The sequence below is a fragment of the Cricetulus griseus genome, chromosome 3 (genome assembly GCF_003668045.3).
Source record: "Cricetulus griseus strain 17A/GY chromosome 3, alternate assembly CriGri-PICRH-1.0, whole genome shotgun sequence".
In the NCBI taxonomy this organism is placed as follows: Eukaryota; Metazoa; Chordata; class Mammalia; order Rodentia; family Cricetidae; genus Cricetulus; species Cricetulus griseus.
The window spans coordinates 161010385-161035851 of record NC_048596.1 but is presented as its reverse complement, the minus strand read 5'-3'; the positions used below and the strand labels follow the sequence as shown (position 1 = coordinate 161035851).

Genomic DNA, 25467 nt, shown 5'->3' with positions numbered 1-25467 from the left:
GGCTTAATATTGCACTTATTGGAATATGCATTTGCAGGACACACTGGAATGCCAGTTGTCATATGGCATACTGAGTTCAGAGCAGGAAGCCACCACTAGAAGCTCGTGGCATGAAGGAGGCTGCTCTCAGGGACAGGATGTGTCATGTGCCGGGAGTGACATGCAGGCCAATGTTCAATTACCAGCTCAGAAGAGGAGGGAGTGGGGACACAGGGTTGTTTTGTAACGTTTTCCAGTTTTTACAAACTGGTGCAAACCATTAGCTTTGGTGCTTTCCTGAGAGCCAGAACCAGTGTGAACAGGAGCCAGCCACAGAGGGAAGTCAGGGGAGATGGCAATTGTCACAGCCTGAGAACAGATGTGTAAGCATAAGGAGGCTAATCTGAGGAGAACACATTAAAGCGTAAGAGCACTAAGGAAGAATCCTGAACATTAGGCTCAAAAGCTTGAATGCTATTTGGTAGGTCACTGAATCTTAATAGTGAAGTTATGGTCCCTTGACACTAGCCTGGGAAGATAAGGATTTATAGCACCCAAATAGGCAATACTGCACATAAAGTCTTAAAAAGTCTGGACAGCTAATTTTGAACATGTACCTACAGACCACTGTTTGAGGTCATTGAGCTGGGTCAGTTTAGTTATTTTACCATCTATCTATCTATCTATCTATCTATCTATCTATCTATCTATCTGTGTTTTGCCTGTATGTATGTCTGTGCACAAGTGTACAGTGGCTACAGAGGCCAGAAGAAGGCATTGGATTCCCTGAAACTGGAGTTACAAATGGTTGTGAGCCACCATATGGGTTCTGGCAGTCAGTCTCTTAACCACCAGCCATCTCCAGCCCCTCAGTGAGGTCAGATGTGCACTTTGTTTCTCATTCTCGTCTTGTGGTGGTAACACAGGAGCAGTTATGGCCTAGTTTGGTATTGACCCAGCGTAATTTTTTACTTAAATTGCATTGATTAAAACAACTCTTGTGATCAACCCCAGCATCTGTGGAATGGAGCAAGGTATTTCCTCTTCTAGTGGAAGGAATATGACATCTGGGGACACAGTGGGTGGAAATGGGATTCAGGAAAGTGTCCCAACTATCTCCCGGAGCCCCACTTTTAGTTCTTTTGAATACATGCTCAAAAATCACATAATTCTATTTTTAATTTTTTGTGGCCATCTCTCTGGATTTTGTTTTGTTGAGAAAGAGTCTGTCATCCAAGCTTTCTTAAGCTCATTGTGTAATGCATCCTGGTCTCCAGCTGGCCCCAGCCCTTCAGTGCTTGCCTCCTGGGTATAAGACACCACACCCTGCTCACTTTTCTGTTTTCAATAGTGTCTGCTCCACGTCACATTCCTCACTTACAGTCCATAAACGTTCTGAATTCTCTACATTCTAGTCCACACTTGCTGTGTATAGTCTCTCTCCCACCCCCATATACATGTGTGTGTTAGTACTGTAGACATCTATCTAGGTGCATAGGGAACCACATTGTGCTTTGAATTTGTATTTCTCTAATGATTGTTGCTGATGACCTTTGTTTCTTTTTCTTACTACCATCCTTCCAGTACACTGTGTATACCAACTAAGCAGTCACTGCCCATTCATGCGGTCGCATGCCAAGTAAGATACGTTGGTCTCCTCATCTTCAGATTGTAAGTGGCTAGGAGGAGTGTAGTTTTCTGGTCTATCACTAGCTTTAAAAGGCTGGAAGGCATGTCTGAGGGTGCAGGGGAACTTTGCGTACAGTGTGAGTGTCAGGTCCAGGCAACGTCTGTTTCCACACAGTCTCTCCCATGGTGCACTTCACTCTCTCCCTTTTTCTCAGATACAAACCTCGGGAGAAGCTAAAGGTGAACTTTGGTACTCCGGAGTTCCTGGCCCCAGAAGTTGTTAACTATGAGTTTGTCTCATTCCCAACAGACATGTGGAGTGTGGGAGTTATCACGTACATGCTGTGAGTACTGAGGGGCCTCGTTCTGGGCGGGGCTTGGGCTATCCATCTTGCTGGTACTTTTAGCAGCAGGAGAACACAATGTGGGAAGAGTTCTCAGGAACATTTGTAAAGGTGTTGAGATTGAAGAAAGGCGGTCCAGACTAAATTGGGTCATCCCCATGACCCAATGGGATGAAGAGTGAGAGACGACGAGAAGAAGGGGTGGAGGACAAGGGGACCAAGAGGTTAAGAGAGGCACCAGCAGCCAAGAGAGTGCTTAGCCAAAGGCTGAGTTTATGTAGGAAAGAGGCTGGGGAAAGGGAAACCCCACCCCTGGGAGGGAGAGGGTTAGTGTAGGGGTTGGGGTGAGAAGTGGGAGGAGCCACAGATACTGAGTGATGCTGGGAGAGCTGGGAGGAGCCATGGGTACTGAGGGATGCTGGGAGAGCTGGCCAGAGTCCACTCTGATATGTTAAACAGGCACCTCATTTAACCTTCGTTCTTTGAGACCTAACATTTCAGTCTTTTGTTGATTCTGGGATGAAATTGGGTCATCATGGGCCCAGGAGGGCTGGAATGATGGCCAAAGAACAGGAAGGGAGAGAGGACTACAGTCTGGGGACACTTGCTTCACTCACCAGGTTCTGCAGGCCTCTCTGGAGCAATCAGGATGCAGGTTCTAAAGGAGCACCTAAGGCTGGTGCTTTATAGGCAGCGTGGGAGCAGTTTGCACTCTTTAGTGGATTGTACATCTCCTAGGACAGATACAGACTCGGGAAAGAAGGGAAAGCTAAGAAGCCTGGGGAAAAATATTTATCTTCACTGTACATTTGAAACTTCCAGGTCTATGGTCCTGGTAGTTGGGGCAGGAAAGTCCCAAGACCAGGAGAGAGAGACAGAAAGGGAGGGGGAGCGGGAGGAGGAGGGAGATGGAGAGAAAGGGGGAGAGGGAGAGAGAGAATCCCAGCCTGAGGAACAGGCAGGTGGGGAAACAGGCTGTTGATTGACAGTTTTACCCATGAGAGGTGGTTCCAAATTGAGTTTCTGAAGTTTACGTGAACTTTTTAAGTTTACAAAAATGAGATAAAAGTTTTATTAGCATCCCCACTGTCTCTAATCTGTACTAAAATCTATGTTGTAGAAAAAGCAGTAGACTTTGAGTCATAGTAGAAGCTTAAGGATCCAAAGAAATGATTCTGGGTTAAAAGAATTAATACTCTTTCCTCTGTCAGAGGGCTGGATACATATATTGGATGGAAATGCTTTTAGCACAGTGAGAAGTACTTTTAACTTCGTACTTAGAAGATAATCAAAGGGAATCTAGAATTTTGAACTTGTGATTATGATAATAGTAACAATGCTTGCCAGGGCTAGATTATTAGCTCAACAGAACTCCAGTGATTAATACTAAACTCTGAACTTTTGAAGTCTTAGTGTGATAAAGCACAGGGAAGTGAGTCTGAAACATTCTCTCTTTTTCCATACCTTAGACTTCTGCAGCTCTCATTCACTTTCTTAGACACACAGCTTACCCGGACTTTAAACCTTTTCTTTTTCCATCTAACAATTTACCATGACACACAATTGGTTGGTTACTGAGAGCAATCAGTCCTGTGGCGTCCTCTATGACCCACTGGCTTCTTTGGAGACCTTAGGGTTGTTTGTTTGTTTTTTGTTTCTTTTTCATTAAACACTTTAAATGCCATATTCAGTAGATCTCTGCAGAGTTTGAGGACCATTATCTCTTAAGTATACCTGATCTAAACAAACTTTACTTGTTTTTTGGTTACTTGCTTTAGGCTTAACCTCCAAAACATACACACATGCTAAATAAAGCTCATCACTAAATGAATTACATTTGTATTTAGCATGACTATGAGTCTAGTTCTGAGCACATGAAAGAATTTGATCATTTTTATAAGGTGACTGACCATTAACAGTTTACAAGTTAGTAGCTTTCAGAAGATTAGGGTTTTAGTTTTATCTGTGTTAAGTTTGAGCCTTAAAATTTTGAGTTGAAGATTCTTTAGCATCAAAATAAAACTTTGGACTATAAATAAAATTCATAAAGATACTGGGAACTTTAAATACATTCTACAGAGGGATTGGGGACCTTATTTTCTTGATCCTTTTAAATGCATGATTACAGAATACCACAGTTTCTTGTACGGCTCAGTTATTCCAAATAGCTAAAGTTTAACTACATTAACAAAGACAAGGAGGCTAGATGTATATCTTCAAGTCAGTTACTGTCAACACAAATAGACCTTAGGAATTTGTAAACCCTATTTATCAAACATGTTATTCCTTATTTAAATTTTCCAGAAGCCAGGTGTTGAATGAACACAGTTAGCAAAGACATATGTAGTTGTTACAATACAATACAATAAGTCAGTTTTTATTAACCCTACTAGACATTTTTTGTTTTTTTTGTTTGTTTGTTTGTTTGTTTTTCCGAGACAGGGTTTCTCTGTGTAGCCCTGGCTGTCCTGGAATTCACTCCACAGACCAGGCTGGCCTTGAACCCATAAAGATCTGCTTGCCTCTGCCTCCTGAGTGCTGAGATTAAAGACACCACTGCCTCAGCAACCTGAGTAGACCTTTATAACTATAGGAATTTATTATCATACAAAATTCCATTCTAATCCAAGATATTTTGGAGACCTCTTGTTGCCTCCTTTGTCTAAAAGGAGATACAATGATAACAGAGGGCCTAGTTAGACTAAGAAGTTTTATGATTGTCACTTTAGTTGGTTTATACGTGGTCATCTTACTCAAGATAGTGGTGAAGTTACATGGCACGTAGCCTTTAACCTTAGTAAAGATGACTGCAAGCCACATGGCTGCTTCCATCTTAATGAGGTCATCAGCCAAGATGGAGGCAAGCCTCTTGTTGCTATTTAAAAATATCTGTTTCCTAAACATGAGTTGAATTCAAGTTACATATACAGTAAACACATCTATTTTTCTAAATAAGGCTTGAATCACATATAGAAAATTGATATTAAACCTTTTGTTATGAGCTTTAAGCTAATTTTTTGTTACAGATTCTTTAAACATAACTAATGAATTTACAAATCCTGAGATGAAGAGTGTTTGCACCATAGCCTTAGAATATTTCTTGAGAGCAGAGTGCAGGGAAATTGTAGAGATAAAAGATTTTGAAGAGTGAAAAGTAGAAACTTTGGGATTTATGGAGTAGAGAGAGTTTATATATATACAAGATTTTGGGGTCCTTTGTATGGTGGCAGAAGCTTTTATGACTTGGGAGAATTTGAAAATCGAGTGTGCCAGTTTTGGGTCATTGATTGAGCTGTACTGAGGCCAAGCCATTTTCTATAAGACAGTGAGGGTTTAATAAAACCTCTGAGTGCAAGACAAAGGAAAAAGAATTGGAAAATGAACTCCATTGAGAGAGGGTTCCAGTAAGCTCCAAGAGGGAGTTGAGAGATGGAGAACAGTGTAGCCATGAGGGACAAGGTTCACAAATAGGAACTCTGCCTGAGGGAGGACTCATGGAGGCCATGAGGGGGTAGAGAAGCTGCAGGACTACAGCTCCTAGGGGGAGGCAAGGGTACTTCAGGAAAGAGCAGAGAGCAAAGGGGACAGAGGTGGTTAGGTGCTGAGGTGACAAGAATTTCCAACCAGGGCATCCTCAAGCTAACTGAGAGACTTGTCAGAGAGAAATGCCCCAAACACAGAGCAAAGAAATTAAGAAATTATAGAAATTAAGTAGATAGAGAGGAGCTTCCTAAAACAACGGTGTGGCTTTTGTAGTAAAAGTAGACAAAGCCGGCTGCTCCAGGCTGACACCCAGTAGAAGAGGAGAGAAGAGTGATTAGAGCCAGTAGAGGAGGAAACAGCTGGAGAGGTGGACTGGAAGAGGCTTTTGAGAAATGGGAAGGTTCCAATAGAAAGAGACCTGCAAAGTGTTGCTGGTGGGGTCCCAGAAGGTGTAGGAAGCTTTTAAGTAGAAAGATGCCCATGTGGTGGGTGCTCCAGAGGACTCAGGAGGCTCCAGGAGCCAGAGAGAGAACACTTAATAAGTAGGTGAGCAAAGGCAATGGTTAGAGCAGGTGGACAGAAGAAGCTAAGAGGCAGACTCCAGAATTTGGAGTCAAATGTGGTAGGTGGCAGAAACCAGCAGAAACAAATGATCAATGTGAAAGACCCGCGAAGAGGTACTTTCGTAGAAGGAGACCCGCACCCAGGAATCAGCGAAACCACGAACTTGGATGCAAAACTGCAAGAGGCTTTATTAGTGGCTTGGGTACCCGGGGACTTAACTTCTCTTAGGCCAAGCCCCTGAGCCAAGGGAGAGAGGTCCTTATATAGCAAAAAGCAGAGTGCAGAAGCGAAAAGCATAGTTACAGGGATCCTATTGGACAATTTAATGAGGTACAGAGCATTTTCTCAAGGTTTGATAATTAGGCGAAGGGCCTTTATCTTCTGCCGCGTCCAGATGGCTGACCTTGGGTGTCCAGATGGCTGACCTTGGGACGGAGCGATCCGGCGGGGGCGGCCTTGCGCGGCGGCGGGGAAGTGGGAGCCGGCAGCTGTGGGGATCAAGGGTCGGGAAGTGCAGGGGAGGATGCATTCCCGAGCGCTCCGCCAGCTGCCGACCGGAGGAGGAGGCAAACTTAAAAGAAAAAGCTAAGGGCGGGGGTCTTTCAAATGCATATCTCAGGGTAGTCAGATCAACAGCTTGGTTTGGAGAGGCTGAGTCCCTTGGAAGGGAGCTCACTATGCCAATCCTGTGGTTTCAGCACCAGATGGATGAAAATGAGGACATGACCACTCCTAGGTATGGTTGAGGAAAAGGGTCTTATTGTAAATATGAGAGAGAGAGAGAACAACCAGAGGCTGGGAAGAGCCCAGACTGAACTGGACCATGGGGAGGGGGGCGGCAAGAGAGGAAGAGGACCAAGGGAGGAGCTGCACACCCAGAGGTCAAGAGCAAGTCAAGAGACCAACAGAGTATATGGAAACCAAGAAAAGCAAGAACGGAGCCAAGAGCCAAGAGAGCTTGTAGTCAAAATGGCTGAGATATATAGAGAAGAGAAGCTGGGAGAAATGAAGCTAACTAAGCCCCTAGGAGGAAGAGGTTTAGGGTAGGGGCAGGGTGAGAAGTGCTGGGAGGAGCCGCAGGTACTGAGTGAGACTTCTTCAGGGTTTCTTTGAGATCTGACATTAACAACAAAAAATTACTCAAGGTATCAATAGCACAGAAGTAAGGTACAGTTGTGCAAGGCTGGAAAACTCTGGAATCCACTGTGGGACACCTCTCAGAGCTATTTTATCAGAGGGGTGAAAGAGTTGGACATTCACAACTACAGATAGTTCTTATTTGTGGGTTGTTCTTAAGTGTGGGGCCTGAGTTAATTCCCTCATATTTCTGGTGGTAAAAAGATGCTTCAAATGCAGGTTCTGGGTACAGGTCAGGGAAGGGGTGCATTACAGTGTTGTTTAGCTATGTCACTTTCAACATAGAGTGGCCTCTTTTCTTTCTCTGACTAGATTTCCTGAGTTTTTCCTTAAGTCTTATCTGGTTTCATTCTTGTTGCTGTGATAAAACACAGATGGAAGCAATTTAGGAGAGGACAGAGTTTCAGATTACTGACAACACTGAGGGAAGTCAGAGCAAGAGCTCAAGGCAGAAACTTGAAGCAGAGACCAGAGAGGAATGCAGCTTGTAGTTCATTCAGTTTATAGCCCGAGGGATGGAACCGCCCACAGTGGGGAGGGCTGTCCTACATCAATTGAACAATCAAGACAGTCCTTACAGGCCAATCTGATCTGGGGGGGGGGGATCATTCAAGTGGAACTCCCTTCTCAGGAGACTCTGGGCTGTGTCAAGCTGACAGGTAAAGCTAACTAAGACAGGGACCAATATCGTGTTTGGCTTCTTATCTTATTCTTACTGTATTGTACCATATGTTCCTATAATTTGTGTCTGCTGGACCAGGCTGGGGAATCTTAAGGCCTTAGAATCAGTCAATTAGATTATCTTGTCTCTGCCTTAGCCTGAGCATAGTAGAGCAAATATTTCACTGGCTTAAAGGACAATAGTATCTATTATAGCCTGGCTGTCCCAGAGAAATAGAGTTATTTTTAAATAAATACACACACTGGGCATGATGGTGCACAGTTTTAATCCCAATACTCAGGAGGCAGAGATAGTGGATTTATGAGTTCAAGGACAGCTTGGTCTACAGAGTGAGCTACAGGACAGCCAGAGTTAACTAGAGAGACACTGTCTCAAAAAACAAAAACAAATAAATACACACTTGGTAAGTGGACACATTGGGTTAGACTCCAGTTTACAGTTACTCTAGAGACAAGGAAAGGGTTGCATGTGATAGATTGTCCAGAATGTCCCTTCTCCCATCCACCTCCTTCAAGTAAACATGTGGGACCATACACAATGGAGATGTAATGGAAGTAGAGCTTGTGATACACTGAGCTTGTGACACACTCATGGTCCTTTCTCTCCTCTGTAGACTCAGTGGTTTGTCCCCATTTCTAGGGGAAACAGATGCAGAGACCATGAATTTTATTGTGAACTGTAGCTGGGATTTTGATGCTGATACCTTCAAAGGGCTGTCAGAGGAAGCCAAGGACTTTGTTTCCCGGTTGCTGATCAAAGAGAAGAGGTATTTGTAGTGGCTGGTCACTCAGTGGCCTTTATAATGAACCCTGATCTGTGTACTGAGCTGGAATGCTGAATCCTTTCTTCCTGGGGGATTTCTTAGTCAGCTGCTTGTGTGGATTGTTAAAAGGGGCAGCAGCAGCAACAACAACACAAAGGGAATCACTCTAATAACAACCAGGCAAGAAAGAGTCTTAGAGAGAGTGAGTCCTACTCCCAAGTTGTCACTTACAACAATCTAATGTTGAACAAAAGTCAAGATATTGTAGCCGAGCTCTTTCTCTGTTCTGTCAGCCATCTCCCAAATAATGACACGGAGACACTATTAATTATGAATGCTTGGCTTTAGCTTACGCTTGGCCCACTAGCTCTTTTAACTTAATTTAACCTGCTTCTCTTCATTTATGTTTTGCCTTGGGGCTTTTTTTTTTTTTTAACCTTTCTTTCATTCTGTATATCCTACTCTTCTGATTCCTCCTTGTCCAGCTAGCTGGCCCCTGGCATCTCCCTGGTGTCTCTCTCTCTCTTTTTTTTTCTTCTGTCTCTCTCAAGCTTAGATTCCTCCTCCTACCTACTCTCTGCATGGAAATCCCACCTATACTTCCTGCCTAGCTTTTGGCCATTTAGCTTTTTATTAGACCAATCAGGTGCCTTAGGCAGGCAAAGTAAATAGATGCAACACATCTTTACACAGCTAAACTGGTTTTTCATAAAAAAATATGAAGATCTCATCCTTCAGAATACAGGTCTGAGTACTCGTTTTAGACTTTATCAGTGTCTTAGCGTGACTACACTATGACTAAAAGCAAATTTGGGGGGAGGAAATGGTTTATTTCACTCACAATTCCATATAACACTTCATCATCCCAAGTAGTGAGGGCAGGAACTCAAGCAGGGCAGGAATCTGGAGGCAGGAGCTGATGCAGAGACCAAGGAGGAGTGTTGCTTACTGGCTTGCTCTTTATGGCTTACTCAACCTGCTTTCTTATAGAACCCAGGACCATCAGCCCAGGGATGGTACCACTCACAATGGGCTGGACCCTCCCCCATCAGTCACTAAGAAAATTCTCTACAGTCTTGCCTACAGCCCAATCTTATGGAGGCATTTTCTCAATTGAGGTTCCCTTCTCTCAGATGACCATAGCTTGGGTCAAGTTGACTTAAAATTATCTGGCACAAGCAGCTCAATCAAGGTCATAGATAGAACTGTTCACTTTTTTGATACGCAGACATAGAACAATGGAAAATAACCAATGACAACAAAAGTACACCTCCAGGAGAAAGGCCCAAGAGCCCATGTTTTGGGAAAACTCACTGATCTCTTATCTTCAGAGTTTCTTTCTGTAGAAACGTTCTCAGTGGAAATCCTGTAATTCAGATGAGCCAGGTGATAGACTCATCCAGGAGAAATGAGTTTTGTTCAAGCATCACATTCTAAGTGTAATCCAAGTGGGCCTCCCCTTGTTCTGCCTTAGCCTCCCAGCACTCCCGGAAAGGTGATGTGAGTCACTGGGGGCAAGCTTCCCTGGAGGTCAGGAAATTTTCACTGATAGCTTCCTGGCTCTTATGAAGAGGGGAGTGTCTAGGGAGCAAGGCATGAATCTGCCTGAGTGATGAACCTGTTCCATCGACTCAGACTTCCTACCCAGCAGAATAGACTTGCAGACAATTCTAAAAGGCAACTCAAACTTTCTACTGCATTTGACTCCACAGCTGCAGGATGAGTGCCACACAGTGCCTGAAACACGAGTGGTTGAACCATTTGCCTGCCAAAGCCTTGGGATCCAAGGTTCGTCTCAGATCCCAGCTATTGCTGCAGAAATATATGGCCCAGAGCAAATGGAAGGTATTTTTTTTTTCAGTAAAAGCTGCATTTGTCTTCTGTCCTTTGAAAGAATTACAGGCAAGTTTTAACTAATATATGAATTCTAAAGGGAATTTAAAGGGAAAACTTCTCTCTTATGTCATAGCTACTAGCTGGATTAAAAGATGCCACAAGGCTGGGTGTGATGGTGCACCATCTTAATCTCAGCACTCTAAGAGACAGAGAAAGAGGCAGGCCAATCACAGAGTTCAAGGCCAGCCTAGTCTACATATCAAGTTCCATTAGAGAACAACAGATTTCTCAGGGATTATGATATAATATAATAGGACAAAACAAAAACTATCGGATTGGCATCGGACAAAATAAACAGGAAGAAAAGAGCCCAAGAGAAGGCACAAGAGTCACAGATCCACTCATTCACATGCAGAGTGCCAGTTTTTAATAAGCCCACATGCCTAGACTTCTTTAATTCTTTGCATCATTGCTTCATAAGTACTGATCTAAAATGTGCTTTTTCTTTTCTTTACCCCCCCCCCTTTATTTCAAGAAACATTTCCATGTGGTGGCTGCAGTCAACAGATTAAGGAAATTTCCAACCAGTCCCTAAATCTTCAACTCTGCTGCTCCACTGGGCCCAGGAATTCTTGAGACAACATGAAGGGGTAATATGAAGAGATTATTCAAGATTTTATGTAGTCTGGCCTTTTGCCATTATTGATTCCTCTTGGTTTGCAAAGAATGGTGAAAGAAAGAGAAAGAAAAGAAGAAAAAAGAGAAGAAAGGGAAAAGGAAGAAAGCAAGGGAGCAAGGGAGGAGAAAGGTTGTTGTTGCCTTCCTTGTGGCTGAAAAGTGGGTTTGTTTGTTTTGTTTTGTTTTGGAAGCCCTAGTAATGCCCTCTGCTCAGGTCTGATATGCTGCTTCCTCCCCAGCACCCTTACTTTTGGTAACAAGAGAAGGCAGGCTCAGGATGGGCAGGGGAAGTCCCACTTTGTTTTTGCCAAATTTGAATTCCATACTTGCATAATTAAACAACCCAGTAGGGAGGGAAGGATGGATCGGGAAAGGGTTAGGGACAAGAGTGGGGAATGAATATGACCAGAACATATTGTATGAAATTCGCAAAGAATTAATAAAATATATTTTTAAAAGAGGAATCATTATTTGAGCTGCTTGCAGCTGGTCGGAGAAGTTTCTGCAGTGGGTGGCAGTCAGTGCAAAGCCTGTCAAAGTGCAGAGCTGGGAGGCTCAGCTCTGGTCTTATTAACCTCCCACTATCCAAGGTTCAGGGAGAGCCACAGAGGAGAGTGCAGAAAGAATGTAAGAGTTGGAGAGGAGGATGAATGAGTGCTGTGAAATGCTGTCTTCTAGACACGACAGCTTCTGTGTGTACAAGATCAAGTCAGTCAAAATTCCATCATGGATGGGAGACAGCTCTGAGGCTCACCCCTGTTGGTGGAGCAATTGGCAATCGGTGGCTGATGAGGTAGGGAGAATCATTCTCCTTTGGCGTCTAGTGGTAGCCATTCATGCCCCAGTGGATGCTACATACCCATGTACATAGGGGCAGTTCTAGTTAGACTTGGGAGGTCACTCACAGCAAAAAAAATAAATGAAAAGAGGGCACGAAGCTAGGAGGGAGGTGGGATGGGAGGACATCAGGGAGAACTGGAGGCAGGAAGATGGCTATGATCAATATGTATTGTACTACTGCATGGAGTGTTCAAAGAATAAAAAAAAATCATTTAAAAAAGAAGTCAGTAGATTCTTTTGCAAGGAAAGCCATGGCACTGTTTCTCCCAGTGCAAAGATTTTCAGTGTCAAGAATGTAATGATTCAGGCATTATGCTGGCCTGCCCCTGCTACCTGCCAGAATGCACTTTGGAAGTGCACTAGTTAACCCAGGTGCAAAGGACCCCTTTAAAAGAAAGACCTCTGCCCATTTACATTCTCTTTCTGCTCTCTCTTTGCTGCTCTTTCCCACTGTTCCTCTGGGGCAGACAGGACTTTTCCTGTCTCCCTCTTCTCTTCTGTCTCTGTGTCTCTTTCCCTCTTTTCTCTTTCCTTCCCTCCCCCAATAAAACTTCTCACTTAAGCTCTGTCTGCCTGACATTTTTGTCCCTCTGCTCATGTGAATACTTTGCCAACTTGTGAAGTGATTTAAAAGGTTTAAAACTAAACCATTCTCATTTCCTTATTCCTTACTTGTTTGTAGCATTCCTAATAATACTTGGTGTGTGTCTGTGTGCTTTCACCCATGTGTGCATGTTCCCATGGGGCCAGAGGTCAGTGATGAGTGTCTTCTTCAATTGTTCTTTGCTTCCTGCTTTGGCTAGATTGGCTATCCAGCAAGTGCGAGGGGGCGGGGGCGGGGGTGCTCCTGTCTCTAATGCTTAGTATTGTATTACAGGCTTTGATGGAGTGCTGGGGATTGAGTTCAGGTCCTCATGCTTCTATGGCAAGCAGTTTACCAACTGAGCCAGCTCTCCAGCCTCCAGATCCCTTTTCATCCAGCACTTGGAGTCACTGTAGTGACTTTTATATTTTAGTTAGATATGCATAAGTTTCACATCTTTCTCACTCCCCTCTCCCCACACACAGATACACACACAACTTTCTGGCAGAGAGCCTGGGTGTAGACAAGGAGTCATTCTGCTGCTGTAGTTCTCAAATTGCAACATTCCTCAGCAATGCTAGCCCTTATCAGGATGCTAAGGTTTCTGGGACCATCATGTAAAAGCCTGCTCCAAGATGACCACGAATGAACATCTGAAGAAGGGCTGTGAAGGCCATCTTAGACAGTCAGTGATCTGGCAGTGTCAGTTATCTTGCTGGGGAGGATGTAAGGGCAGTCTCCAGAGCCTGGAAAGGACTAGAAAGGATCTTCTGAGATCCCTCTAGGAGATTGGTTCTTACCCTCCCAGACCCAGGACCCTTGGTGGATGCTGAGTCTTCCTGGAAACACATACAGATTGTTGCACTGATCTAGAGAAGCTTGTCCAGTAGAAATGCAAAAGAAGCCAGTCACACAGTTTAAATTTCTCACCATTCCTCCAAAACATCTATTTAAATTGACTTTAATCATTTAACCAAATTGTTAGAGTCTAACAATGTACCAAATATTTGTATTGTTTTGGTTCATATTAAGTCTCCAAAATCTGGTGTGTAATTTATACATATAATACATGCTGATTCAGATGCTATGCTTTTGTTAGATAGAATCTATACTTAGAGTTTATAAACTATACCGTAGAGAATGTACTTATATAGTCAAACACCTTGGAACATGCTTTTCATTGTAATCAAGTGAGGTATCCATTTTTACACTTAATTAAAATTAGAAAATTAGTTTAGGGACTGGAGAGATGGCTCAGTGCCTAAGAGCACTGGCTGCTTTTCCAGAGGACCCGGGTTCAGTTCCCAGCACCCACATGGCAACTCACAACTGTCTGTAACTGCAGTTACAGAGGATCCAACACCCTCACACAGACATAAATGCAGGCAAAACACCAGTGCACATGAAATAAAAATAAATACTGCATTAGCCACATTTAATATTTAATAATGCTGTTTTTTTTTTAATGGTTTTGTGTTGGGTTGGCTGGTCAAGAGAGAATCCTGTGTCTACTTTATTGCTGCAACTCTTTGTCTATGTTCTTAGTTTTTGACTAGAGAACTGATTTCTCTCAAAAGCCTCTATTACCAAAGAACCCACGTGCTTTAGTTGTAGGATGTGGAGAAATCAAGGGGGTGCTGAACTCCTAACTGGCTGGCATTCCCAATGCTGGAAGGGGCTATATAAGCTGCCGAATTGTCACCAATGGTTTTGTTCAGCTATGGAACCTACCTGTTGGCTATCACCATGCCAAACAAGATGTGCCCATTGACATTGTAGTAATGCAACTTTTGAAGGTACAACTAAGTTTTCCAATAGGATTAAAATCCACTTCACAGGAGGCACCCCATTCTTCCTTTCGTAAAACAGAGCAAAACTCCATGGCTAGGAAAGACTTGGGCCTCTTTGAGGAGTCTGTTGTTGGGTTAGATGGAAATGATGTCCCTATTAAATTGTCCTCTGAACATTTGTGCTGACACCCATATATTGCTGCTGCTTTTAGTCATGAGAAGTTCTTGTTACATTTGGTATGTAACTGGTTAAAGGACCAAGCAGCTGTTACAGTGTCTTCACTACTGTTTGGCATAGCATCCCAGTGTCAGCCTTAAAAAGAAAAACACAATCATACATGCATATCAAGCCCTCAATGTTAAGTAAACCCTGCAGAAGAGTGGGAAAATGTAAACCTGGAAGGAAAGGTGCAGTATAGTTATTTTCTCTTGGCATGATATGCTCATTGGTGTCTTGAAGCAGAGGCATTAAGAAGGTGACTGTGGGAAACCTTGGCCCACAGTTGTAGCATCAAAGGAAAAGAGCATTACTGACATCAAGATCTAGGCACGACACACATACAGAAAAGCAGGCATAAACATGTACATACATTTTAATAAACATTTAAAAATGAACTGGAGAGCCGGGCATTGGTGGCGCACGCATTTAATCCCAGCACTTGGGAGGCAGAGGCAGATGGATCTCTGTGAGTTCGAGGACAGCCTGGTCTCCAGAGCGAGTGCCAGGATAGGCTCCAAAGCTACACAGAGAAACCTTGTCTCGAACCCCCTCACCCTAAAAAAAAAAAAAAACCCTTGAGTTTAGGGTGGAAATTACATTGTGTTTTAATTTTACAAGTCCCTTTCTTTTACCGACCATTGCCAGGGCACTTAGTAGTTATACCAGACATGTTGACAATGTAAGGCAAAAAATATTAGCAGAAAGTAATCAAGAGATGGTGAATTGAGGACTACAGTTTTATAAAATAGAACTATTATAGATTATTTGCTGCTCAAGCATAATCTTGTTTGTCTGCAATTTCCTGGCATGTTTTCCTTTAATGTGTCATATTTTCCTCACTCTACTGATAGTCAAATTAATGATTTTCACAATTCTCCTATGCTTGCCTATACTAATTAGCTTATCAATAGAGGCAAGGCATTTAACCTTGGCCTCTATTATGGCCACCATTTTTTCTTCAAAAAAGTAGAAAGGAGAGGATGCTGGGAGTACAAAGTCCTTACTTTCACAGATAGCACTAGGAAAGCCAGAAATATTAAATATGCAGGGTTGTCTTTTTTTTTTTTAAAAAGGAAAAGATGTATAACCTGTTTGCTGCCCAGAAGACTGGGAATGGAGATAGCTAATAGCTTAGGTGATCCTTGCACCACTATCTGTAGGGTCAAGGGATCTCCCAGCCTTCCACAAGCAGGACCAGAGTAAATTTCTGCTATCCTGGGTTTTTTTGTTTTTCCATATGAAGTTGAGTATTGTCTTTTCAAGGTCTGTGAAGAATTTTGCTGGGATTTTGATGGGGATTGAATTGAATCTGTAGATTGCTTTTGGTAAGATTACCAAATAATTCAATTAAAAAATGGGGTACAGAGCTAAACAGAATTCTCAATAGAGGAATCTAAAATGGCTGAAAGACACTTAAGAAATTGCTCAAAATCCTTAGCCATCAGGAAAACGCAAATCAAAACAACTCTGAGATACCATCTTACACCCATCAGAATGGCTAAAATAAAAAACACAAACAACAGTTTATGTTAGAGAGGATGTGGAGAAAGGGGAATGCTCCTCCATTGTACAGCCATTTTGAAAATCAGTATGGCAGTTCCTTGGGGAAAATGGGAATGAGCCTACCACAAGATCCAGCAAGTCCACTCTTAGGCATATACCCAAAAGAAGCACATTCATTACAACAAGGACATCTGTTCAACCATGTTCATAGCAGCATTATTCATAATAGCCAGAACCTGGAAGCAACCTAGATGCCTCTCAACCAAAGAATGGATAAAGAAAATGTGGTACATTTACACAATCGAGTATACTCAGCAGAAAAAAACAATGGAATCTTGAAATTTGCAGGCAAATGGATGGAACTAGAAGAAACCATCCAAAGTGAGGTAACCCAGTCACAAAAAGACAAACATGGTATGTACTCACTCATAGGTGGATTTTAGACATAGAGTAAAGGATTACCAGCCTACAATCCACACTGCCAGAGAAGCTAGGAAACAAGGAGGACCCTAAGAGAGACATACAGGGTCCCCTGGAGAAGGGGGAAGGGACAAGAACCCCTGAACAAATTGGGAGCACAGAGAGAGGGGGGAGAAATGTAAGAGAAAGAGGAGGGGGGAAGAGATCATGAGGGATCAGGAAGATGGAGTCAGCAGCTAAATAGAGGAGAGCAAGAAAAGAGACACATCAATAGAGGGAGCCATTGTAGATTTAAAGAGAAATCTGGCACTATAGAGAATTATACAGATTCACAAGGATGACCCCAGCTAGGATTCTAAGCAATAGTAGAGTAGTCCTCAATTCATCATCTCTTGATTACTTTCTGCTAATATTTTTTCCTTACATTGTCGACATGTCTGCTAAAACTACTAAGTGCCCTGGCAATGGTTTGAGAAATCGACTTCCAAAAAAATGCAAGAAATGATTTTGGCTTAATAAAGATTACTCAAAGCTGAGAACTGCAACTCAAACGCATAAAAAAATAACATTTATTGGGCTGGAGAGATGGTTCAGTGGTTAAGAGAACTGGGGTTTGAGTCCCAGTACCAACATGGCCGCTCGGACTGTCTGAAACTCTGGTCTTAGTGGATCCGGCATCTTTTTCTGGCCTCCACTGGCACCAAGGCACACATGTGGTGCACAAACAAACATGCAGACAGAATAATAATAAACATAAAATAAAACAAATGAATCTTAAAAAAATAAACATTTATTAACTTAGGCTGCATAACCCTGATTTAATGAAATAAAATTAAAAAACACAAAGATAAGTAAAATGTCTTAGACACCTTTCATCTTGAAATGTGCATTCTTGGTTAAGTCAGGAGACTTCCTTAAGCTTAACACAGAGAAGCAAAATGGTCCCAATTCCCTCCCTCAGGAAAAGACAGACCCGAGTCTATAGAGGTGGTATGGCTGATCTATTCCCATGTGAGGAGTCTATGCTAGTGTCTTCCATATTGAGACGATCCTCAGCATGCCCTGTATATAAGTTTAGACAAGATTGCCCTTCATCTTCCAGACCTCACTCTGCAATGGCTGTTTGAGCTTTGGCAGCATTTTCTAAAATCTTCCTTTTCCATTCCTCATAATCCTGTGTCAGACCTTCATCTTTCCGTGGTTTATGTGGGGTTTCTATTACTTCTTTTAGTTCTGTAAGAGAAAGTAATTTCAAACTTACATTTACAAATGGCATAAAAGTGAAAATTAAAAGCATCTACCTCCATTAAGGTAAAAGAGTAAGACCCTAAAGTGGAATGTAACATGGCAGATTTTACTTTTCTTTCTCTTACATGCTAAGTGTTTTAAGACACTGAACAACATCACAAACATTATGAAATGGGTGCTAACATTAACCAGGTTTTACAGATTAGGAAACTGAAACTTGTTGAAGTTGTGTTACCTTTTCAAATGCACAAAGCCAGGGGGTGGTATTAAGCAATTAAAAAGCAGGCCATTAGCATCACATTGTCTTTGTAGCTAGAGATCTTATGTAAGTAACTAGAATTTAACTTGAAAATATATTTTTAAGGAAAAAAAGTAGCCAATCACAAAAGTTACCTTTTTGGTTATCCAAATAGGAACCTCACATTAGACCACATTTAAATGAGTAGTTTGCCTCAATTGGATCTTCTCTATTCTCCTTTTAGGTTCAGTCTATTGGGATTTGCTGTTTAACTTCTAGGTGGAGTTCTCTGAACCAGTTTTGGGTTTGATGCTGCTCAATTTATGAGTCAGTCTCTGCTTAAATTCTATTTAATTTGCTTTCAGATTTTAACAGCGACAAAGCAAGATATGAAATCAGGCAGCTAAGCGACCCACACTCACATACATTGGGGTGTGTGTGTGTGTTGTGTGTGTGTGTGTGTGTGTGTGTGTGTGTTTTAAGACAAGGTCTCACTGGTTTAGAACTTGCTTTGTAGACCAGGCTGGCCTTGACCTCAGAAATCTGCCTGTCTCTGCCTCTGAGTGCTGATATAAAAGGAGTAAAGGTGTGCTTCGATTAAAAATGTGTATCACCTGTGGTAGACTTTGGGGAGCCCCTTTTGAGGGCCTTACCCTGCCTGGGGAGTGGAGGGGAGATGGCTAGGGGCAGGTGGGATGTTGGGGGGGAGGAGAGGGAGAGGGAGAGGGAGAGGGAGAGGAGAGGGAGAGGAGAGGAGAGGAGAGGGAGAAGGAGAGGGAGAGGGAGAGGGAGAGGGAGAAGGGATTGACATGTGAAGCAAGCTTGTTCCTAATTTGAACTAATAAAATAATAAAAAAAAATGTGTATCACCATGCTTGTACTGCATGGCCTGGAATTCACTATATAGACCAAAATGGCCTTGAATTTACAGCAATCCTCTTGTGTCTATGTTCTGAGTGCCAGGATTACAGATGTGTACAACCACGCCTGGCTTGAAAAATAGATCTTATCAAGAGTTAGTTAGTGGCCAGACTTTTCTCCTGTCATGTAAATTGTTAGGAATGTCACAGGATTGCTCACTGCATAAATCACATCGCACCAATTTCAGCACCAGCACAGCTAGTGTGCCCTACCTTTTGCTGGTAGTTCAACCAATGGCTTCTTTTTCTTCAGTGCTGGACTAGCTAAATCTCCAGAGTCTCCTTTCAGAAAAGGAAAAAGTGGTTTCCAGGTTAATATTTTTATTCAATTTTATTATTTGGTAATATAGGTCCTTAGCTGGATCACAGAGATTTGAAACCCAGAGGAGCAAAGAGAGGCGAAGGAAAGGCAGATAATCTTGCTCTTCTCTTTTCTGGGCGCCTCTCCTGTTAGACATGAGAATCACTTCCATCCTAGCTTATGAACACAGAGGCTGGCATTTAATACTGGAGTTTCTTTGTTTTGAAACAGGGTTTCACTATGCAGTGTTGGTGACCTACCTGGAACTCACTATGTAGACCAGGCTGGCCTCAAACACAGAGATCTGCTTGCTTTTACATCCTGAGTGCTGGGATAACTGCTTAGCTGACACTGATATTTCTTAAAATATCTATTTTCTGTATATGGATTTGTAGAATCATATTTTTAAAGGTACTAAACCACTCTTTTTGAAGAACATGTCAATTTTCTCATCAAAGAATTCATAAATCAGCATTTTTCAACTACAGAATACTCACTGTTAACCTGCTGCCCAATCTTCTCTAACTGCTTACATAGCCGATCAAATATTGCTTTTTTCACACCGGATGTAGTTATCATTTTAGTTTTGTCCACTTTTAGCTTCAGAATTCTAAAAAATAATTTCATAAATTTAATGTTTTCAATATTACCAATCTTCTTGGTAAGTCAACCAGATTGCAAAATTATTACCCATTGCCCACACTAAGATTCTCCAGCTATCTAGATTTTCCTTTATTCCAAATGCCATTAGCTAGAAGCTTGTAAATTTGCTCTCTTATTGAACCAACAGCTAAAATGCATCTGTTCTGCAATAAATGGGGCAAATAAAGACATCTGTTATAGAGCGTCCTGCCTTTTAATGTTACCAATTTGCACAATGGACTCATAATATCTTCAAGTGTTCAGCTCACTTTGAGAATGTTTCCGTTTACACAGGAGTGTCATATCATTTTGCTTCACTCCCCAAAGCCCAAAACCCTGCTCATGCTCCTCTAGAACAAGCAATTAAAAATAAAAAAAAACAACCAGGGCTGGAGATGGATCAGTGGTTAAGAGCACATGCTACTCTTTAAGAGGGCCTGGGCTTGATTCCCACACACACATGGTGGCTCACACCCACCTGTAACTCCAGTTCCAGGGGATCCAATGCCCTCTTTTGGCCTCCATAGGCAGCACATACGTATATACACACACACACACACACACACACACACACACACACCCACCCACCCAAGACAACTGACCATTTCTTGCTCAACTTAATATAATTCCAAAAGTGGAGTTATTTGACTATTTTCAGTTTTTTTGTAACATCAACTACATTTCTTCCTTGGACACCCACATACCCTTGTTGAATCAAATGGATATTATTTATGAATGACAATCACTCCTGGTATGTTGCTAATCAAGCCAAATACACCAAAATTAATGACTAGATAGTAAGAAATAATCCTTTAATAGACTATTACATGATTTTTCTGTAGAAAGTGCTCTCAAAAGGTGAAATAATACAATCTCAAAGATATAAAAAATTATTAGTATTTCATGGTAGTAATTCAGTATATATACTGATAACTAAATATTTTGATGATTCAAAATATTTATTTCAGAAATGTTTTATACTCAAATGAACAGTTAGTTGTAGGCAGTACTTTTTAAACAATATGCCTGGAAAATCAAACATGAACCACTGTCTTGGCAAATTTTAACACTTACAAAAAGCATGGTCTGAATGAGAATACTTTGCATAGACACATGGTTGCCACCTGGCAAGTAAACTTCTTGAAACACTAGTTCTTTTTTTTTTTTTTTTTTTTTTAAGATTTATTTATTTATTATGTATACCGTGTTCTGCCTGAAAGTATGCCTGCAGGACAGAAGAGGGCACCAGATCTTGACAGATGACTGTGAGCCACCATGTGGTTACTGGGAATTGAACTCAGGACCTCTGGAAGAACAGTCAGTGCTCTTAACCTCTGAGCCATCTCTCCAGGCCAAAAACACTAGTTTTAAGTTGGCAGCTATTTTACCAGATAACTCAAGAATCTGATCACCAGGCCACAAACCACAGTGTTTCAGGCTTACAGTAGAAAATGTGCTGAGCTGAAGTCAATGAAATTAGTATTCTTTAGGAATGAAAAACTTACATATTGACAACATTTCCCAATGGTATAAGAACACTAAGACTAGAGCCCGGTGTTGAGGCACACACACTTGAATCGAAACATTTGGGTGTCTGAGGCAGGAGGATTACCGTGAGTTTAAGTCCAGCCTAGGGTGCATAGTGACTTTCAGGCCAGCATAGACTACACAGCAAAACTGTCTCAAAAACCCACAATAACCCTCCCTCCACCCCTCAAAACCCTATTTACCTGCATGCCGACAGTAGTGCAGCGGTGGTGAAAAGTGGCCTGGACAAGTCGAGATCTGCCTGCTGTGCTTCGGTAAGGCTGGACTCATAGCTAGGAGACAGGATTGTTTGTGGAATTATTTGTCAGGAAGCACTATTTCAAAGGGGCTGAAATGCAATGAAATAATTTAGAAAACAAACACAACTTCGTTGCAGCCTCACCTGGCTTCCAACTTGAATTGCCCTGACCTATTGCTAGCATTTGTTTGTTAGCTGTGCTACAGTAACTGGCTTAGAATTTTTAAAAAATATTTGTTTAGGAGCTGAAGAGATGGTTCAGTGGTTAAGAGCACTGGTTGCTCTTGCGGAGGACCCAAGTTCAGTTCCTAGTGTCCAAGTGGTAGCTCACACCATCCATAACTCAAGTCCAAGGGACCTGATACCCTCTTCTGATCTTCAGGCATGGATGAGGTGCACAGACAAGCATGCGGGCAAACACTTGTACACATAAAATAAATAAATCTTTAAAAGTAATACACACCTTTGCAGTATGTTTGAAGCCATGTCCACTGCTTCTGTACAGTCGAACTGTACAGCTAGGTCTCTTATTCCAATATTTGAATTTAATCCCAGTAAACACTCAAAAGATTTAAGACAGCTCTGATACATCTTCCTGTTCAAGCCAGAGAGCTTAATTAAATAAGCCTTTGAGAGGAAAACACACAAATTTTAAGTTCAATCTATTATTGTCCTTAAATATTTATTAAATGGCATTAATTATGCACTAATTTTATTTTAATAAAAAATCAACAATCACATCAAGCAGACCAATATTTCAAAGAACTCACACCATAGAAGGTTACAATCATGCATGTGTACAAATAATTTAAAAATGATTAAACTGTATAGCTTGTCTAAGCTGCACAAAATGTCCAGAAGGAGACACATATATGTGATTTTGGTGGAAATGTGCAAATTATACTGGGAAGAATAAAGGAAATATTGGGAGTAGAGTGAGGAAGGTGTGTGTCTGGAAGACGGGGAGAAGAGCAGGATGCTCCACCACAGTAGGGAACCAACTCCATCTGGGGTAAGCTAGGGGAGCTTTACAAAAGATATAACAACAAAGCAGAGGCACATTAAGACAAAAGGAACTACAAAACTACATTTACAAAACTACAAGTCGCTAAGTGAATTGATAGCTTGAGATCAGGGTAAAGACACTGAAGAATTGGATAGCAACAGAAAACGAACAGTTTTAATGAATATATCAATTATGACACAAGTACTGTTAGATACATTACACATAGACTTCTTTTCTAATCATAATAATAATCCAATGAAAGACTTTTTGTTTTGTTTTGTTTTTCAACACAGGGTTTCTCTGTGTAACAATCATGGCTGTTTGGAACTCACTTTATAGACCAGGCTAGCCTTGAACTCACAGAGATCTGCTTACCTCTGCCTTCCAAATGCTGGAGTTAAAGGCGTGTGCCACCACCGCCCAGCAACATTTACTATCCTCATTTTATGGATGAAGAAACAAAACCGGCAGCTCACAGAGCTAGTAAATAGAACTGACATTTGGTTTCAAATGTGACTCTTCCTGACTCTAATATTCTAAAACATTAACCTCCAACTGTGAGAGTTAATCTCAACTTTCAACTTGATGAGACCTAGAATCAATCACACAAAGAGCCTCTGGGCATGCCTACTGGGATTATGTCATTGGATTAACTGGGTGGGAAGACTTGCTCACTGTGGGTGGCATAACTTCCTGACACAGGATCCAGGACTGTGTAAAAGGAGAAAGTGAACCAGGTATAATAATTCATTGATTTCTGCTTCCTGACTGTAGCTGCCATGTAGATTCTTCAAGTTGCTTTGATTGTGCCCTTGAGTTAGGAGCTAGAAACCCTCTCCTGTGAGCTGTTTTTATTGGGTAACATCACAGCAACATGAAAAGAAACCAAACTGCCCCCAAAAAGATTAAAATGAAGCAAGAAGCTTGAGTTTCACATCAGACCATTCAGATGTCCTATGGAACCTACTTACTCTATCCAAGGGGCACTTCATGCAGGACGCTGCAAGGTCCAGGCATATGACAGCACTGCTGGTTTCTGAACTGTGTGCAGACAGACTGGAGCACCTCACCTTAGACAGCCGCAAGTACTCCTCTGCTTTCCTGGTTATAAAGGCAAATGTTCACTGAAACTGTTCAGAACGTTGTCCAACACTTGAGCAAAGAATTGAATGTAGCAGACTCAGACCTCACCTAACTTTTGTGCAAGTTCATTTGGGGCCCAGAATACACATCCTTTGGGGAGGGAAAGTTCTTTAGATAGGACCAAAATGACTCCAGACTTAGCTGTGGCCAAGTGCTTTTTAAAGAAAAGTGAATTCAAGTCTTCCCCAAACTGTAAGAGCAAGGTAAACTGGAGTTAACTCCATCCTCAGAAAAAGTCACCTTGAGAAATTCCCTACATGGCCCAAGGCTGATTCAGCCCGAGCCAAGTCCCATAAACAGTTCCAAGGAGCACACAAACTGTGCCCACCCTGGACAAAATGACCCCATCTGGATGGTCAGGCAATGACTAATTTTGGTAAATAACATCTCGTCACAATTGTCCTTGTCGGCAACCGTTAGTAACAATTTTCAAATTCCCAGAGCCCATGAGTCAATGAATCCAAAGGTTACCTACTCTTACCCAACCATGAATAGCCAACCAAGGCACGTTACCATCCTGCTTGCATTGTTTTTTTTTTTTACCCCCTTTAAAAGCCCCTCACAATTGGGGCCAGGCACCCTTTTCCTGCAGCTGCTGTGCCTGTTGGCTGGACAGGGTCCCTGCCGAGGCTTGTAACTTAATAATAAACCTTATGCGTTTGCATCATTGAGTAGGCTCCTTGGTGGTCTTTTTGGGGTCTCACGAACTTGGTATAACATAAACAATCCCTTTCCTTCTAACATTACTTGAAGAAGTATAAAGAGTTGAAGGCAGGCAGGTTAGAGAAAAATCAAATTCCTTCTTTCTCTTCCTTAAATGTGCGGTTCTCAGTTTGGGCGGCTTGTGAAAACAGTGGTGAGTCTCATCCCATTTCTGGCCAGTATTCCTGGATGAGGCTTATGAAGTTTTTATTCCTAACAAGATGACATTGTCGCTGCTGGGGATTCGGGACTACATTCAACGATCACGGAGTCCCATCTTCACATCTAACTAGTGCTCCTTTCTCCCCCTTCCCACACCTCACTGGGTGCTGAGACTCTCGGACTGGTTCTGTCTACACGCTCGCCTGCAATAAATAGCTTCACTTCCAACGACAGATCATACAATGATCCTCCCAATCCCAAGAGGCCGAGGCTACCCGGGCCACTCCCGCCACATTTTTCCATGCATGGCACTATCTAACCAATCGGCCTCAGCCTGGAGCCCTTCCTGACTTCTTACGCCCTCTGACTGCCTTACCCTGGCCGTTTACAGTCATTTCCACAGGCTCAGTCCTGCGTGTGGGGCTCACCGCTGTAAACAGATTCTGGCGCCTGGTTCCTTTCCCGACCACCGCGCACCCACAGGTCTAGACGACTACAAGCGCCCTCTCGGCCATCTCCCGAGGTAGGGCCGCCCGAGTGTCGCCCACACCTCACCGCCAGTGCCCCAGGGCGGCGACAGGGACGTATCCCAGCACGCACAGTCGTACTCACCTCAGGACCCCCGGCTCCGCAAGGCCGAGGCGCGGGGCGAGGCGCCGCACCAGTTCCGACGCCATGGCTGGGAGAAACGCGCGCCGCACAGACTGTCAGAGCGCTAAGGCCCGCCCCCGGCGCATGCAGATTGGCTGAGACTGTGCTACACAAACCAATCCTGATCTTCCTTCCGCGCAAGCGCACGCGAGGACGTGCTGGTCCCGGGGAAGGGAAGGTCTCCGAGCTCTATCGCTGCCCTCCTTCCGCCGCGAAC

The 25467-nt window shown here is 42.6% G+C and overlaps 2 protein-coding genes across 2 annotated transcripts in view; one reads left to right on the top strand and one right to left on the bottom strand.

Annotated features, from left to right (window-relative positions):
* Mylk3 (myosin light chain kinase 3) overlaps window positions 1-12113 on the top strand; it is a 35108-nt gene extending 22995 nt beyond the window's left edge. The window contains exons 10-13 of the mRNA XM_035441407.1: window positions 1824-1952; window positions 8432-8584; window positions 10294-10426; window positions 10953-12113. Coding sequence (XP_035297298.1) covers window positions 1824-1952; window positions 8432-8584; window positions 10294-10426; window positions 10953-11012 — 475 coding nt within the window. The 3' untranslated portion in view covers window positions 11013-12113. The remainder of the gene's footprint in view (window positions 1-1823; window positions 1953-8431; window positions 8585-10293; window positions 10427-10952) is intronic.
* Window positions 12114-17219: 5106 nt separating this feature from the next.
* On the bottom strand, window positions 17220-25464 carry Orc6 (origin recognition complex subunit 6). Its single transcript, XM_027406315.2, has 7 exons — window positions 25212-25464; window positions 23564-23693; window positions 22050-22213; window positions 21531-21620; window positions 19656-19768; window positions 19071-19139; window positions 17220-17684 (listed from the first exon to the last, which is right to left on the bottom strand). Exons 1-7 carry the CDS (start codon window positions 25274-25276, stop codon window positions 17557-17559), a joined length of 759 nt encoding a protein of 252 aa, XP_027262116.1. The 5' UTR covers window positions 25277-25464; the 3' UTR covers window positions 17220-17556.
* Between the last annotated feature and the right edge of the window lie 3 nt (window positions 25465-25467).